Source organism: Orbicella franksi, chromosome 5 (assembly GCF_964199315.1).
Source record: "Orbicella franksi chromosome 5, jaOrbFran1.1, whole genome shotgun sequence".
Taxonomy (NCBI): Eukaryota; Metazoa; Cnidaria; class Anthozoa; order Scleractinia; family Merulinidae; genus Orbicella; species Orbicella franksi.
This window is the reverse complement of record NC_138149.1, coordinates 28,695,945-28,712,655: the sequence shown is the minus strand read 5'-3', so window position 1 is coordinate 28,712,655 and position 16,711 is coordinate 28,695,945. Positions and strand designations below refer to the sequence as shown.

At 39.3% G+C, this 16,711-nt stretch overlaps 1 protein-coding gene across 1 annotated transcript; it reads right to left on the bottom strand.

Annotated features, from left to right (window-relative positions):
- Positions 1–14,705: 14,705 nt before the first annotated feature.
- LOC145487707 (galanin receptor type 1-like) lies at positions 14,706–16,710 on the bottom strand. The gene has a single exon (XM_081466528.1). The coding sequence runs from the start codon at positions 16,634–16,636 to the stop codon at positions 15,692–15,694; it is 945 nt and encodes a 314-aa protein (XP_081322654.1). The 5' UTR covers positions 16,637–16,710; the 3' UTR covers positions 14,706–15,691.
- Between the last annotated feature and the right edge of the window lies 1 nt (position 16,711).

Below are 16,711 nucleotides of genomic sequence, written 5' to 3'. Positions count from 1 at the left end.
GGAATGGAAATAATCCGCGGTTTCCTCTTGCTTTTTTTCTTACTACTGATCAGGATTAACACTGCAAACAGTCACTGTACAAGTGGCACGTGCGAGAAAGTTTCCCTCTCTCTTAATACCAACGTGAAAAAGAATTTTTCTCTTGTTGGTTATGTTTTTCAGAAGTTGAGCTCACTTCAGAACTGGAAACAATGTTTCAACGTCTGTTTGAAGAATTGTCAGTGTCTCTCGTTCAACTTTAACGAGGTCAACACAACTGAAAACTGTGAGCTGAACGATGCCAGCACTAAAGTGGAACCAGAGGCACTGAGAGAAAAGAAAGGGGTGAACTATTACGAACTTGTCAGGAATTACTACGATGTGAAGGTAAGAAAGTTTTTGTCATGTGACAGAACTGGTATGCGAAAAGGAGAATTCCCTTAGTGGTCCGAATTTTGCATGGCTGCGGACCATAAGGATGGATCATTGCTCACGAATTAATTGCACAGAATAAACAGTTTGTTTCTGCTGTTGTTAAGCAGAATTTCTTCTTTCCTTCATGTTTTGCGGAGAATTTCAGTTAAATACCTTACAAAAGCGACGTGAGAAACGTAAATAGATGCTTACTTTTCGCGCGCGCGTTTGCCAAGCTAGAATGGATCAGCCGATTAAAAAATGTTCACGATAACGGTATCGTGAACATTTTATTGAACTAGTTCTTTAGGTCCGTATTAGAGAATATTGGCCTCGTTAATTTTCTTGCAGAGTTATAGACCTTGTCAGCCGCTTGGTCCATAAAGCTGTCGGAAAAAAAAAATAAAAACAAAACAAAAAAACAAAACAAAACAAAACAAGTCAAAAAAACAGAAAAATCTCGACCAATATTTCTTCAAAATGGATATCTACATATTTCTAGGAATTTTGGGACTAGATAAATACATGGTTAGTATTAACTGTAATATGCATTGAGTAATTAACTAAGGTATCATGGTAGGTGGATTGACAGTGTTTGGAAATCGCGCTCTTACGCTGGCGCTTTAAAAAAAAACTGACCCATTAACCTTTACATTTTCTGAAAGCTTAATAGTTCTAGAATACAATCATATCTTCTAAAAAGTTATTGTCGCAGTGATATTAAAAGAAATACCCAGAAACACTGCTTCGCTTAAACTGGTTCGCTTCCGCGCGTGAATTATCGGAGCGGCGCGATTTACATCGGAAATGTTTTCTCACAAATCGCCCTCAAAAAAGCTGTCTGCGACTTTCCAGATGTGGTTTGGTTTTTTTTCTACACCCTCCTGAACTTTGATATTTTCAATGTGGACGTTTCCTTCTACTAAAGAGGCCATAACTTTGAAACGTAAGCGAGATTAAACAAAGCCCGACACCCTTTTTCGTTAGAAGTATCTTAGAACATACCTGCCGATTTTCAGCCAATTCCATCGGAAGACGCGCGTAAACGAACTAAAAATGTTCATCCATATATGCAGTTTTATTTTATCGAGAAAAATATGAAAAAACCTTTTATGAGACTGGTATGAATAGGTGTTAAAAATCCCCCCCCCCCCCCCCCCGCACTGACAGATGTCGGCATGGGTCAGTTTACCACAACAATGGGATATAACAACTTGAAATAAACAGACGACTAATATTCTCGCGCGGAAACCCGTCGCAGTGAAATCGTCCGAGAAGCAACAAACTACAAGTTAAACTGCCGTGATTACTTTTACTATAAGATTTCGTCGGCGGCATTGGTATTATGTTGCTTAAGTTTAGGCTCCTTCGTTCTCCAGACATTTGTTGAAACCATGCCTCGTGAAGCCAAAAAGCATGAAAAAGAGGAAATCTCGAGGTCTACATTGTCTACACCTACATCTGCGCTTGACTCTCTCGTTGTGGAAGTTCCGGAATCGCGTCCGTTCTACAACAATTTCGTGCGACTAGCACTTGTTGTGCCAAAGATCTTGTTCGACGCCGAACCTGTGGGTTCCACCCGATTTTCGCCTCTTCGGCTTCTTCGAAGACGAAAATGGGCAAGAATTTTTCATCCTGACATAAAGAAAACTTGACAAGAACGAAAGCCAACTTGCGATAACTATGTTGCGATGAAACAACCAGATCGAGAACAGTTCGCATGCACAAATGAAATATCACACCGCAATTCGCTATACATGTGACAACTGGCCGTGAATTTTAATTAGAGGTGTCAACGCACTGTAAGGGATTGATGATATTCAAAAACAGTTTTTTGCGTTAACTCAAAAAGTAAAAAAGCCTTTTCCCCCATTCTTTTTGCAAAATATTTATCTCAGTCTTCTCAATTTGAACAGCCAAAAAAAGATATTTCGCATTTTTCGTAAAAATCCACCTACCATGATACCTTAATACTCAATTACCCGGCTGTAATTATCGAAAATTCACCTGGCGTCAGAGATGCAACACCTGTCAGACAGCCTAACTTGATACAGAAACACCAGTGTTGAACTAATACACTGTCCACACTGCCCCGGAGGATTTGAAAACGGAGGTTTCACTCTGAAAACGCATCAATTTTTTCCCTCCACACTTCACCAGAGGAGTTTATAAAAGCAACAATCACCGGCCGATCATTTTGGATTTGTTTTTGAGGAAAACTTGGTCATGAGTCTCATGATTATCGTGACGCCATCGTTTTCGATGGCGTCATGCTCATCACGTCACGTCATCGATGGCGTCACGTCACGCCATCGTTTTCGATGGCGTGGTAAATAATTTTAATTTTTTTGTTGTTGTGTCCCCAATTAGTTGTGAAAACTAAATACATTGACACATTAATAAAGCTTTTACTTTACTTATTTACTTTTCGAAAAGCTCCCTTTTCAAAATGTTTTCCGTCCACACGAAAGCGAAACGCCGGCGTTTTCAAATCCTTCGGTTTAAAAGCTCCGTTTTCGTGACAGATTAGCGTGGACGGTCGGCCTAACCGCAGAAATAACGCTGCGTTTTCAAATTTTTTTCCGGCGTAGTGCCATTTCCTAGGTTGATTGAAATGTTACACGTATCCTGCATACTGCTTAAGATCGGCAAGGCTGAAATGATAACAGCGTCCCGTATTGGAATAGAGGGAGAGAGATGGTAATTGGAAGTTCGCTACATGAAACTATAATTCTCGTTTTTCTGAAATTTTGGAGAAAAAAAATGAAGAATTTAACTCGTGAGAAGACTGAAAAAAGGAAAATTACGGTTTCGTGAGTTGAAAAATTCATTGTTGAAAAAGAGTGAGAGCGCGTAAACATGGGTAAACATGAATCAATTACTACGCAGAGAACGTGTTGGTAATTGCTATTTGTAGGAAGTTTCAGCTTGAAAACTACTAAAGCAATTAGAAAATTATCTCTCAATTTCTTAGCCTAGGTGTAGCCGTACGCACTCCCCGAGGCACGGCTACCCGCACGCTATCAATTTCTATGAGGTGAGAGATCAACTCCAAGACAAAAGGATCATAATCTCTTGTCAACTCATGGAAGTCGAGAACTAATAATCTCCGAAATAAAATTGTTAAATAGAACAGCTTTTACCAGAGGCTTTTTACTATGTGTTTTCCACTGAATATAAAACAAAGTGGTTCACGCTCTCTCAAGAAAAGTGTTTCAATTTGGACTTGAATGTTTCGAAAAAGAAGGTAGCAAATGAAAAATAATGATTACTTGTGTTGTTCGCCTAGGGTGTTGTTCACCAAACCTGTTCCAAAGCAGTCTGTCAGAACGAGTGCTGTGACTCCGCTCCTTGTGAAAATGGCGGCACTTGCAGAGAGATATGTGACGTTAGCCGAAGAAGATTCAACTGCACATGTCCTGCAGGCTTTGCGGGCCACAGATGTCAATTTCCGCTCTGGACATGCAAAGACGTCATGATGGTCAAAAACGTGACAATCAATGGGGTCTACACAATTTTGGACCGAGACAACAACTCATTCCCAGTCTACTGCAGCTTTGGTCCTGAGCCGGGTTTCGTGTGGACTTTGATCCAATCATACGCTCTGAAAAACAATGGTGCGTTTGTGTCCAAAGCATTCTACCTGCACGACATGCCAATCAACCAAGATGCGCCTAAATGGGGAAGCTATCGCTTGTCACTATTCCGTATGAGGTACATCCGGGACTCGTGCACTCATTGGCGAGCCACTTGTAACTTCCCGACTGCTGGCGTGGATTACCGAGATTATATGCGCACTTCACTGGCTAACGTGGATTTGCTGGCTGTGCCTGACAAACTCTTCTCTTGTGGATGGTATGAGTTGGTCAACATCAGGGGAATTGAATGCAAGAACTGTACAGCTTTCACAGTTTACGGTGAAGCGTTTGAATTTCATATTGACAGTTGGGCTACCCTTCCCGTCTCCTGTGACTTCAATGGTCAAGATGGAGCACTTTTCTCAGAGGATAACTTCGGAGTTTACGAATACGCAAATCCTGATTTCCGTTGCAGCTCCTCGCCAGAATCCACAACTCAGTACTGGTTTGGAAGTCGATAAGCTAGCTAAAATGGTTATAAGCCTGACAGGCCTGTAATGTCTTAATGAAAAATCCAGGAGCAAATCATTCTTATTTACAGTAGCAACCGTGCGTTATAACCTTGCAGCGCTCATTTCAGATCTTGCACCGTTTATTTGGCCTTTTTCAGTTTTTTCCGTCACGCTCTTTTTGGATTTTTCCTTCAGATTTTTAAATCTCGCTTCTCAAACTCATTAACAATTCATTAAGTTTAAACAAAGGAAATCATGACCGTGACGGTGTTTGGATATCTGATCTTAATTAGCATAAATTTTTACGATTTTATTTCTCCGTTTTCTCCTTAGCTTTTGCTTTCGATCAAGCGGATGTATGAAACACTCAAGACAGTGTTTGATCCCATTTCCAAACACCTCAACTTTCGTCAAAAATACTCCGCTGCGCGTCATATTTTCAACTCTCTTCTCGGTATTGGAAATGTGGTCAAACACGGTCTTTTGTGTTTGATGTATTACTTGAAGGTGTGAATGTTCTTCGGTTTGTGAGAAACAATTTTACGGAACAAATTCGCATGATCTGATACTGAAGTAATTTCTGAAAACTAAGCGTTGCTACATTTGTTAAGGAATAATTGTGTAGCTGAAGGTTGACCGGCGCCAGGTGCTTATTTACCCTCAAGAAGACCAAAATAGAAAAAAGAGCAGCTTAGGGTCATAAAAAGAGAATGTGTCGGTGAAGTGATCAAATGCTGAGAATGGCATGGTTCGTGTATGGATGAGGGAGCTTACCTCGTTTGCTTGTTTAGTAGGGTCAGGAATGTTTAAAGGCTCGTTGCTTGTCGCTTCAGTCAGTCAGTCGCTGACTGACTGACTGACCGACTGACTGATAGTGTAATTGTCTGAGAGGTGGTCAATTTTATAGTGCTCTAGAACGAAGATATTAAGCGACGGCGCAAAGATATGAATTTCATATTCGAGTAGTAAAAAAATTGTTTTAAACACGAGAAAGTACGTTTCCTTTTATTAGATAGACAAACTGGCTGTTTGGACTGAAAGCCAGACTGGATTTTGCGCGCCGTAACTTTTATTAATTTTTTAGGTGCCTCGATTTTTAATTTATTGCCTTTAAGTTTAAGAAACATTAATTCTAGAGTTTTATTTAGGAAAGCCTTAGATGATTATTACTTATAATTTCTATTGTATTTTTAACGGTTTTTAATATGTATCTTATTTTATACATCTTAATAATTCTTGTTTATTAGTTTTTAATTCTTAGCAGGACCCCGTTGATAACAATACTTTGTACTGAAGGGTTATCCTGAGGAAATATTCGATTATTATTATTATTATTATTATTATTGGACAAAAAACCGTGAAAAAGCCTCATCAATATCCTCCTTAGGGAAGATATGGAAAATACGCCACTCGGGTCCCGGATGTAGTTTCTTATGAATTAATTTTTCGAGTGGAGTATTCAGTTTAGAAAAAACTATATGGCTGGCTTTGTATATATCGTAATCACCTCCAGCAGTTTCTTGCAGTGACAAAGAAAACGTCTGCGTTTCTTTCTCACCACAAGACCCAAGAGCGGTTATTTATGTCATGGTGATGGCACGTTTAGTGTTAACGCAAAACTCGGTTAATTTATTATCATGATTGATTTTCAATCAGCGAGGCTCAGTTGTTAAAAGGGCGGGTAAAGCTATCTACGTAACGGACAAATCACGATCCAGCGGATAAGTTTGTTGACAAAACAAACTATGTTGTCTACTCGATAGCAGTTTATTCGGTGGATAGCGTTATTCACCCTTTCAACATTTTGGCCAGAAGTGTTGTAAATTGATCCATAAACGTTTTATACAACTCTCTATATGATTCTGGAACGACATTTTCTGTAAAATTTTTTTTGGACAGCGTTTTTCTTTCAATGTTTACCCAAGATAGGATTACTTCAAAACTCGTTGAGAAACAAACATTTGCTTTCAATTCACATGTTTATTAACATTTTTTTAAAATAATCGTTTGATTTTCTCGAGTTAAAGTGGAAAATGATGCTTTAAAATCGTCAAATGATGAAAATCGCTTTTTTCTAACCAGGTGCAAGAATAATCAACACTAGCGATTAGCAATGAATTTCGTTTTCCGCTTCAATCTTAGGCCCAAGGTTTTGAGAATAAGCAAAACCAGAGGAAAAAACTTTAAGTCAGTTAAGTTGCTGAATTTCTCTTGTACTTTGATTTATGTTCTTCTGTCCTGGCTTGTTTAAGCTTTTATAAAGATTCTTTAATTGTGAAGTTTAAATCATTCCCGTCTGACTTGATGGCCAAGGCTGATTTTTGACTTGATATTAGAAAAGATTTCGATCACCATGTTACAGATTTGAGCACTATTCCTTCAGTACTATCTATTGTAAATGGTTTGGAGTGGCATTTTAGTCGTAGTTATGGATTTTTGACTTACAAAATTAGGGAATGATTTAAACTTCGCTTTTGTAATGTGAGCTTGTACAGTTAGCGTAACACGCTCTTCAGATCATTAAAACGAGTTGAAATGTAACCAGTTTCCGCCATCTTTCTTTATCCCTATTACATTGGTCCCACGGCTCACTCGGGCACAATTTGATGTTTTCCTGGGTACATAGCACTGGAGGGATGAAATTTTTCAAAAGCCAAAAGAAATGTATCGACACGGACACGTATTCATACAGGGAAATCCAGATTTTTCGAGCCTCGAAGGGTAGGGAAAAGGGACTCTTTTGAAATTGGGTGGCTCGAGAAATCGGGAGTGGATTACAGTCCTCGATTGTTTGAGTTATCGCGATGTTCAAACAATCGAGGCATTCGAGGGTTTGAGAAATTGTGATTTTTTTGAAGCTAAAACACCCAGAACTTTATGTTTTTTTGACGGCAGAACCAAGGTTAAAGCTGAACCTCTGTCTAGAATCACAAGAAGAAGTATTAGTGGAGAAAGATACGGTAGGTAAGATATTATTTTTGTCTCAGTTCAGAGTCTTATTCTGAGAGAGTCGAATTTAGCTTTGGATTGAACAATTTCATTGAACAATTTCAGTCATAGCTACATATGTTTTTGGCAATGTATACAAGTTAGTTTTCTTTGTTTATTTCAATTCAGAGGAAGCGATTGAAAGAATAACTCAAAGCCACGACATACAAAACGCAATATCTTTTCAACAGGCCTTGCGAATTATTCATGGCGGCGAGATGTGAACGTTGCTGGATACAGATATCTGACTTGTGTAGATTACCACTGACTAAGTTCAATGCAGTGTCATCTGTAATGAAGTTAAATAGAGAACTTTGCTTTATATAAACAATAGCCTCCATCTAGCTCGAAACTGCTCGAATATTTGACCGCGGACATTATTTGTTCCGCGCGAGGTAAACAGTTTTCCGAGAGCGCAGCTCGAGGAAAACGCTGAGCTTCTAGGAACAGATAATAGGGAGCTTAAACAAACCACGACGACGACAGCAACGACAATGTCACTAAACAAAAGGTTTAATGAGCAAAGCAGTAGCTGTGCACGTGCGTTATAAATCTTTGCACATTTCTTTGCCGTCCTCTGCAAAATAACAACATGAAATGACCCAGCTCTGCGTCGTCTACGGAACGTGGACGACGACAGCTAATTTTCTGTATTTTCATTCGGAAATGAACGCCTTCGTTGCATATTCAGCTTAAGCACGTTTTTAGAGCCATTGGCATACCGAACAGATCCAGACAATCGCGAATTTCGCTTGTAAAACATAAATTCATTTTTAACTTAGCGTCGTCCTCGGCGTCGTCCTCGGCGACGTCGTCGTTGCTAAAGCTCCCTATTGTCCAGGGAAGAAATCGGATGAAAAAGGATGAAAAGGTCATCAAACAAAAGGTTTAATGAGCAGAACAATGGTTATTGTACCCTTTATTACAGAAGATCTATACAAGAAAAATCTCATATTTACAGTACTACGGTCTTGTTCGTTTTAGATATTGGCGTGCTGAACAGATTGCGATAGCTACGAAATTCGAAAGTAAAACTGAAATCTAGTATTTACCAGACGTCGTCCCTGGCGCCGCCGTCGTCATTGCTTAAGGTCCCTTTTGTTGCCAAGGAGATCGAAAAGACCAATCATTTTCAAGTATTTTGTCCCCAATAGAATACGCAAGATACGGGAAATCTGAAATCATTCGGGCCATGAGAATTGCCGCCAAAAACGTGACGTGGGCACGGAGCCGTGACAGCAGCACTGAAAATATTTGACATCCGGGGTTAAGTTAAAGCTCAGTTTTTCCTCTGAAAATGAAGCAAAAAACCCAGCAGTCGTTGTTTAGTACCTGGGACAAAGTGAAAAGAAAATAGAGATGGCACAAACGAAGGTCATAAAATGTTTTCTTTCAAAATATAATTAAAATTAGTTATTTTATCTCCAGTGAATATAAGCGTAATTTAATTACGCGTATATGCTTGGCTCGCACATGGAGGATTTTCGAGAACAAATAACTGTAATGTATTTTAAAAAAATAATAATAAAAGATTTCTTTCAACAACAGAAACAAACTTTGTAAGATCTTACACAGTCTTTAAACTCGGCAGCTGTAAGATGTTTGTGTAAATATTGAAAGTGAGATATAAAACTGACGAGCTTATCGAGCAGGGAAGTATGAATGAATACTGCACTATTTCAAGGCTTCATTATAAAGCGAATCATTTGCAAAATATGTCAAGGTTAAGTTTGATTGTATTAATTTCATCACTTTTGAAATCATGAACGAAAAACCGAAACTACCACAAAGGTTCAAAAAGTCGATGATAGTCCGTAAATCCGCGGGAAACTCCACAAAGTATTACGGGCTTGCGCTTGCAACGGTTACCAAACACAAATTCATCACGTTCAATAAATTCTACCCCTAGCACTGTGTTAAAGCCACTCTAAACTTGTCTTTTAACAAAATAAATGTCAAAACTCAATCTAGTACCTTCAATGCCAGCAAAATCTTTTCTCGTTTGGGTTTCTCATCTGTTTTACACGCGTGATTGACCACAAAATGAGAACGTTTTTGATGTTTTTGATATTTTTTTCGAATTTGATATGGATGACGATGATTAAACTGTTCAACTAACGCAATACATTACTTGTATGTTTTTCTCAGTGAAATTGCTTTTCTTAACAAAAGAACTTAAAACGATGATTGCTTAAAATACACTGAAATGCACTTTTTAGAACCACAATTTCAAAATTTTTTCGGGGAGGCTCCCGGACCCCCCAGTGAAAGGTAGCGGTCGGTCCCTCTTCCTCCGCGTGGCTCCGATAAACCGCTCCACGTCTTTTTATCGGAATTGTCCGCCGCTTACTCAAAGTTATTCTCCCTCTATTTTAAATTTTCGGGAGAACCTTGAGACATGTGACGCATGCCAAAATATATGTCTAACCCGTAAATTGAAATTTGAAGACGGAAGGTCAAATATTTGCATTTTTAAAGTACTTTGAACAGCTCTCGCGTCGCTCACAATCATTTGCCCAAAGAAATTTTTACAGGAATCTGTAGACCATCCTTCTGCAATTCAACCACCAGAAGCTTAGTCCACTGATATGAAGGTTTCGCACACGGTGAAAATTAATTATATTTACGAAGATTTACGAAGTACTTTTAGGTGAATGAAATACATGGCTTCGAAATTTAATTATTTTGCACCCGAAAAGACAACGCAACATTCCCCAAAATTAAGCCAGTAAACATTTAAACATTGCACAAAATTATTTGAGTGTTTTAAAGACGAAAGATATAGGCGGTTTTGCATGCGACGCTCTCGAACTTGTTTAATAAAATGGTGCGTCAAATGACAATTTTAACGGAATTTGGTAATTTGCGTTTTCGTTTGAAATAAAAGGATATTTTGCCAAAAAAAACTACCCAGTAGCTTTTGTCATGCCCTAGCTTATCTACCATACAAATATGAGCGAAATCGAATTTTGGGCCCTTGCCGAGTTATTTTTCATATTTTTGGACAGGGACTCTTAAGAACGTTTGTTGCTGCAAATCCGCGTAATGCTTCCTGCAAATCGTTGAGAGGGGGAAGCAAAGCCAGAAAGCATAACAAGGACCAATGGGGATTTCTGCGCCATTTTTTAGTAGCCATATAGGAACACTGCTTAATGAGCTGAAATAAACGAGAAACCAAAGAATTTGACATAACGACATCTTAAACCAGTCATGATGCATTACACAGAAAATAGACATTTTTTCTGAAGGAATTAAAGAAAAAGACTGCTTTCAGAAATCTCAACTCTAGTGCTTCGCGCTGTTTCTTGAAGATTAAAACATTCGCACCGAACATACAATACTTTTATTTTGAATGCTTCTTAATATGTTAGAAAAGCCTAGAAATTGCAATAATAATAATAATAGTAATAATAATGATGATGATGTTAATAATTGAAAAACGACTAAACTGTTCTGCAAGCGAGAATTTAATTCTTCAGTACACAAGGATCAAAGAACTAATTCGTTGTATATGGATGCATATTAATTCCAAAACCTTGAAAAATTACACCCTAACTTGAATCCGTCATCTTGAAATAATTTTTTTTTTTTACAGAAATTAAATATCTGAAAGCTTCTGAAATGTTTTCAGAAAAATCTTTAGAACATCTATAAAGATTTTGGAATATTTTTTTGGTGAAATCCAAAAACAGAATTTTAAGTTTGAAATATAGCTAAATTTTGTTGAGACAACCTCAATAAGATGATTGCCATAAAAAGGGCACTTCACATGGCCAAACAATCGATGCACTAAGATGCCTCCTGGCATATTGTAGGAAAATCTGCCAAGTTTGATTACTCTAGGTTGGGTGAAAAAAATAAAGTTTAAAAACAGTCCAGGCTCTTACATGAAATTAAATGATGTATGGTGGGCCGAAATTCTTCCTTTAAGATCCACAACCAAAGATTGCGATTCCCCTGTACTAACAATAATAACGATGAGCCAGAAAGATTACAGAAATGTTGCAATCAAATACTGCGCAGACCCAACACAATTTGATGACCTTGATGCCGATCATGCCACTCATCACCTACCCTCCTCCCCGACCAATGCCAGCTCTGAACAACAAGGCCGTATGGTTGTTTGCCGGTCCGGTTCCATCCAAATGTTATTAGTATTAGTCTTACCTACAAGGAGGACAATAACAAAAGAATTTGCTCCAATTATCAAAATCTTGAATAAAACCGCGTCCATGTCTGTGTTGATAGAGGCTGATATGTTTTCGGCCGGTATTCTACTCCCGGCTCTAGCCCAAGGTTGACAGTAGTGACGGCAAGGGACGTCGCCATTAATTTGTTCTTCGTAACATGAAAATAGCATTCCGTACACCCCAGCAACGACCCACTCCAAACCAGTGTAGGACCTGCTCTCTTGTCCTACAAGAATCAGCCCAGATGTAAGAAGACGTTTAAACTAATTCCCAATACCACGCGCGATGTTCGTAGTTTTCGAAAAGAAATCGCAATCCTGAGGTCATTTCCATTCCAGAGCCCGGCGCCTGAATATTCTCGGCCTCCATAACAGCTACCAGTACTCTTTACTTCCTCCGAAGGGCAATGAACGAGCAGACCGGGAGGGCAATGATGTAAGCAACAGAGATATAGGCCAAAATAAGCCAGTTATTGTACTTTGTACCTAGGCATTTTATGTTGTAATCCGTTTTCATGTACCTGTGCTTTATCATCACGGCAAAGCTAGCGTCTGGTAGGCTATTGGTAGGACACTGACTGTCCGGGCACACGTACTGAGTAAGTCACGTACAAGAAGAACAGATTCCTGAACACGAGCTCTTTTATTTCGGAGATTTTTCTTAACTTATTATCGTTCTGAAGGTGTCGATTCTGCAAGGTTATCGCTTGACGTACTTCATAAACGGCAACGGAAATACCAATGACGGCGGCATTTATCGCCATAATAGCAAAGAAACTTCCAAAAGCATTCACTTGCAACCCCGTGAAAAGGCATCCCATCGACGCAATCTGAAGAACATCTATCTGTAGTATTTCTGAATATTTGGCGATTGCTTGCAAGGAACCTAGCCATTTTACGTAGGAGAAAGCTTAAAGTAACCCCTGGGTAACCTGATAGAAGCCGATTACGATCTTAGGTTCCATGAGGGCGTGTTTTTCTCTCTTCCTTTTCTCTCTGTTGCTTGTCCACAATAAAACCACAGTTATTATAATTGCAATAGCTGCAATTATAGACAGTTGTTCCACCATCCAATTCTTTGAAGGACATCGTATGCACGTTTGTAATTGCTTATAGATCCTGAGCTGCAAACATGACAGAGTGGAACTTTGTAACCATTTTCACACGGGGAATCCAAACCACCCTTGCAAGACTCGGCTTCTCTTGGACATCTGTGAGGCGTTGGAACTGAACGCTGGAAGCACCTAATGCTGGCGCAAATGCCAGGAGATTCGCCATGAAATGTCTGTAACGATCTTTCTGTGTCTTGTTCCGCCATTCCCACAAATAACAAGATTTTAAAGAAACGTAGCCATCTCTGCATGTCAGTCCTCTTATGCATTTGTCACATTTCTCAAACATATGAGTTCGATAAAATCCTTCCAAACGTACGCAAGCACGACGTCCAGCGAAGAAATCAGTTTCTGTTCCTGTTGAATATTGACAACAAATGCGAAAAGTTTTTCAGGGAAATTCCTATAAAGTAGCTTTATTATAATTGAACTTGTCCTAAATGGGTTGAATATACACGCCACCCAAAGGGCGATATACTCGCACTTGAATAGTTCACTTCTGTTTCCCTGCATGTAGCTTAGATATCCATGAAATCAAGTCTACAGAAACAAGAGATTTCATAGAAATTGCTGTTATATCTTTGTTTGCCCATTATGTTTAATCTCATACTCTTTTGAACTCAGTGACTCCATTACATCAACTAATGATCAAAAGCGGATCATGGTTGTTCTCGATTATTTTCCGGGTTTCTTCTCGTTATTTGTGGTGGGAGTGTGTGCAACTTTCCTTGAAACTCTTACCTGAAGGTGTTGAAAGTTTCAAAACAAAATCTGAGATTTTTGGTATTTTATTTCAGAACTGAACCAGAGATCGAGACCGTCTTTCAGACCTCTAACATTAGTGCACGCCTCAAATGCATGGCCACAATGAGCCCGAAATGGCTTCCATTTGCGTAATTATTGAGAAGGGAATCAAATTTCGTGTTGTTGAATCCTGAGCTCTCTCTTCTTGTGCCTGGGTTCAACCTCTAGCGCGCGGGGAAGGCTGAGTTTAGGGATTGGATTATGGCCTGGTATAAAATAGTTATAAAACACTTTCTCGTGGAATACCTAGCAATTATTCTACGAGCGGGCGTTGGATATGAGTTAGCTATAATCATATCATATCCAACAAGCGCGAGTAGAATAATCGTATTATTAAAAACGCCCCCAAAATATAGAAACCTAAGAAGAAAAATGATAATAATAATAATAATAATAATAATAATAATAATAAATATATAAAATTACGCGCACGCTTAGCATGTTAGTGAAGCATGATATCATGACTCATAAACTATGATGGCTAACCCAATGAAAACTCTTGAATTGCATTATCCAGTTTTTTTGCTTAATATCCCACTTGTCAGTTGTATTTTCTTGGTACAAACACTCAGCCCAAGACCCAGTTCAGACGTCGTGCTTCTGCCGTGCCGAAATTAATTCAGGAATTAAGTTCGACGAAAGCATGGGAGAAGCACGGCGTCTGAATCAAACTTTTGAATTACGTTTGGCAAGCAATTAAGTTCGACAAGCTCTGCCGTGCTCCGGGGGGGGGGGGCACTGTCATATATGGGCTATATAGGTATGTGCCGCTGTGAAGGGTATGGTTTTCAAGCAGTTTACTCTAGGATGGGGTATATAAATTAGGGAGTTTGGGTCTAGAATAGGGTATAATTTGTCACAAAACTGACTAGTTGGCTGAAGATTTTATCTAGACTTAGGAAACCAGGAATTGTCACTCAAAAATGTAAAAAAATCAAATCGGCAAGTTTAAATTTACGCAAATCAGCCTCAACAGTGTCGATAGATGGGGGGATTTGGGGAGTTTACTCTAGTATAGGGTAGCAAAATTCAGCTGAACTAGCTATGGCATAGGCTAAGGGTCCAGGGTCCCAGCGGCACACCCCCACCCAGAAATTCCCAAAATACCCCCCCCCCCCCCCCCGGGGCCGTGCTACACAACTCTGGCACGGCAGCGATTCAAACGTCGTGCCTCTGTCGCGCCAAACAAAATTCATAAATTATATTAATATATTTTGGCGGGATTGCGCTCCCACGGAGAGTTAGGAGGAGAATTTTGCGAGGCATCAGTAAATTCTAAATTTGATTCGACTCTGGCACGACGTCTGAATCAGAGTTGTTTTTCTGCCGTGTCATACTCGAACCAAATTGCAATTGAGTTCGGCACGGCAGAAGCACGACGTCTGAACTGGACCATGTGTATACCGAGAAAATACTAGTGAAAAGTGAGATATTTTATGGTTTACCATTCGAATACGTTGAATAATTACTATGTATCCACTCCGGGAGTCAGTAATCGAATCCTTCCACTTCATTCTATCCCGCACATCAGCGCTTTTAATTAAAGTTCAAGTTAACCAGGAGCAATTCCGCGTCCAATTTCAAGCATCATTTACATGTGATATCGATCACTTAGGTTTGCATTGTCGTCATCAATTAATTCTCTACCGGAAAAAAAAAACATGAAACCCTTCCTTAAGATCCAGAATCAAATCTAAAATCTCTTTATTTCGCTTACCATCTTTTATTACAAGCTAGTTAGCTACGTACTGCAGACTATAACTCACGTCGCGCTGTGTTCTAACCAAAGGCTTGTGTAGCGAAGGTGAGAGTAATTCAGCGTTCGAAGCAGCTGCCCCTCCATTAATGCTGTTTATCTGTAATTTAAAACGTGCCTTACGGACAATCTATTGCAAATGCGAATCGTTCTCTTTGTTTAAGTCAGTAAAATAAAATTATTTAACTACTTTTAGCTTTCGAGAATCTAATATAAGGTTCCTTTTCAATGATGTTTTGACCGAATATTCCACAGTAACATACAGTTCAATATAACACATACATATACACATACAAATCACATACCTACTGATAAGAGGGTATACGTACTTCACAATAGCAAAAACTAAAAAGTTATAATCAACATACGAGTCTTTTAGTTTTAGCCATGAATTCTGCAATTATTTCCTTGAACCCACAACGATATCTCTCACTTTGAAATCCAAGAATAACAGGATTCATGGCTGAGTTGCAGTGTAACAGAAATAGAGATGTCTTGTGAAGCAAACCCTTGTTGGAGTGGTAAAACAAGAAATAAATTGCTCGAGGAGTGAAGCAAACGATGAAAGCCAATGTCACGATAAGCAGTAACCTGACTACCTTCCGCTTGCGCTGCAGCTCTTCGCTGACGCAAATTTTCTGACAGCCGAAGTAAAATCCTTTAATAATCTGGCAATAACAGAAGCATATCACTGCCAGGGCTAAAGCCACTCCGAACCCAAATACTGAAAAGTAGATGCGCCGGCCATTTCTTCCAAAGTCATGAAAGCAAGTTTTCTTCCGTTTGTCGAAGACAGTGAAGATGAAAAGTGGAACGATCAGAGCGACCGCGTAAATCGAAATGCCAAAGACCCAGTAGATAATGTTTTCCCTGGCTATACGCAGCTTGTTGTTCAATGGTTTCACAAGAGCATGGAATCGCTCGATAGCCAATAAGGCGAGTGTAGTGATGGAGACAGCGATGGTTACGCTCGGTACGTTTCCTCGAGCGAAAAACCAGCAAAACACGGAACCGAGAACCCCTCCAGGAAGCGGGAACACGAGGAAGAACGCGAAAGGAACGAAACAAATCAGCGAGATCAAATCTGCTACTGCCACAAATGCAAGAAGAATGTTCGTGGTCGAACGCAAATTGCGGTTTCTCCGCACTAATGTTATCACGAGCGAATTTCCGACGACGCCAACGAGACTCAGTATCATGTAACTGATCATCAAAGGGACATTTTCCATTGAGGCAGCCATTTCATCTCTTTCTTCAGAAGGGACTTCAGTTTGGTTAAATGTTAAAGATAGGTTTTGCAGCATAATTGCTTGGTACGGTTTAAACTTCTATCATAAGCTCGTTTTAAAATAACTTGTGCATCCCAGTTTGTGCTATTT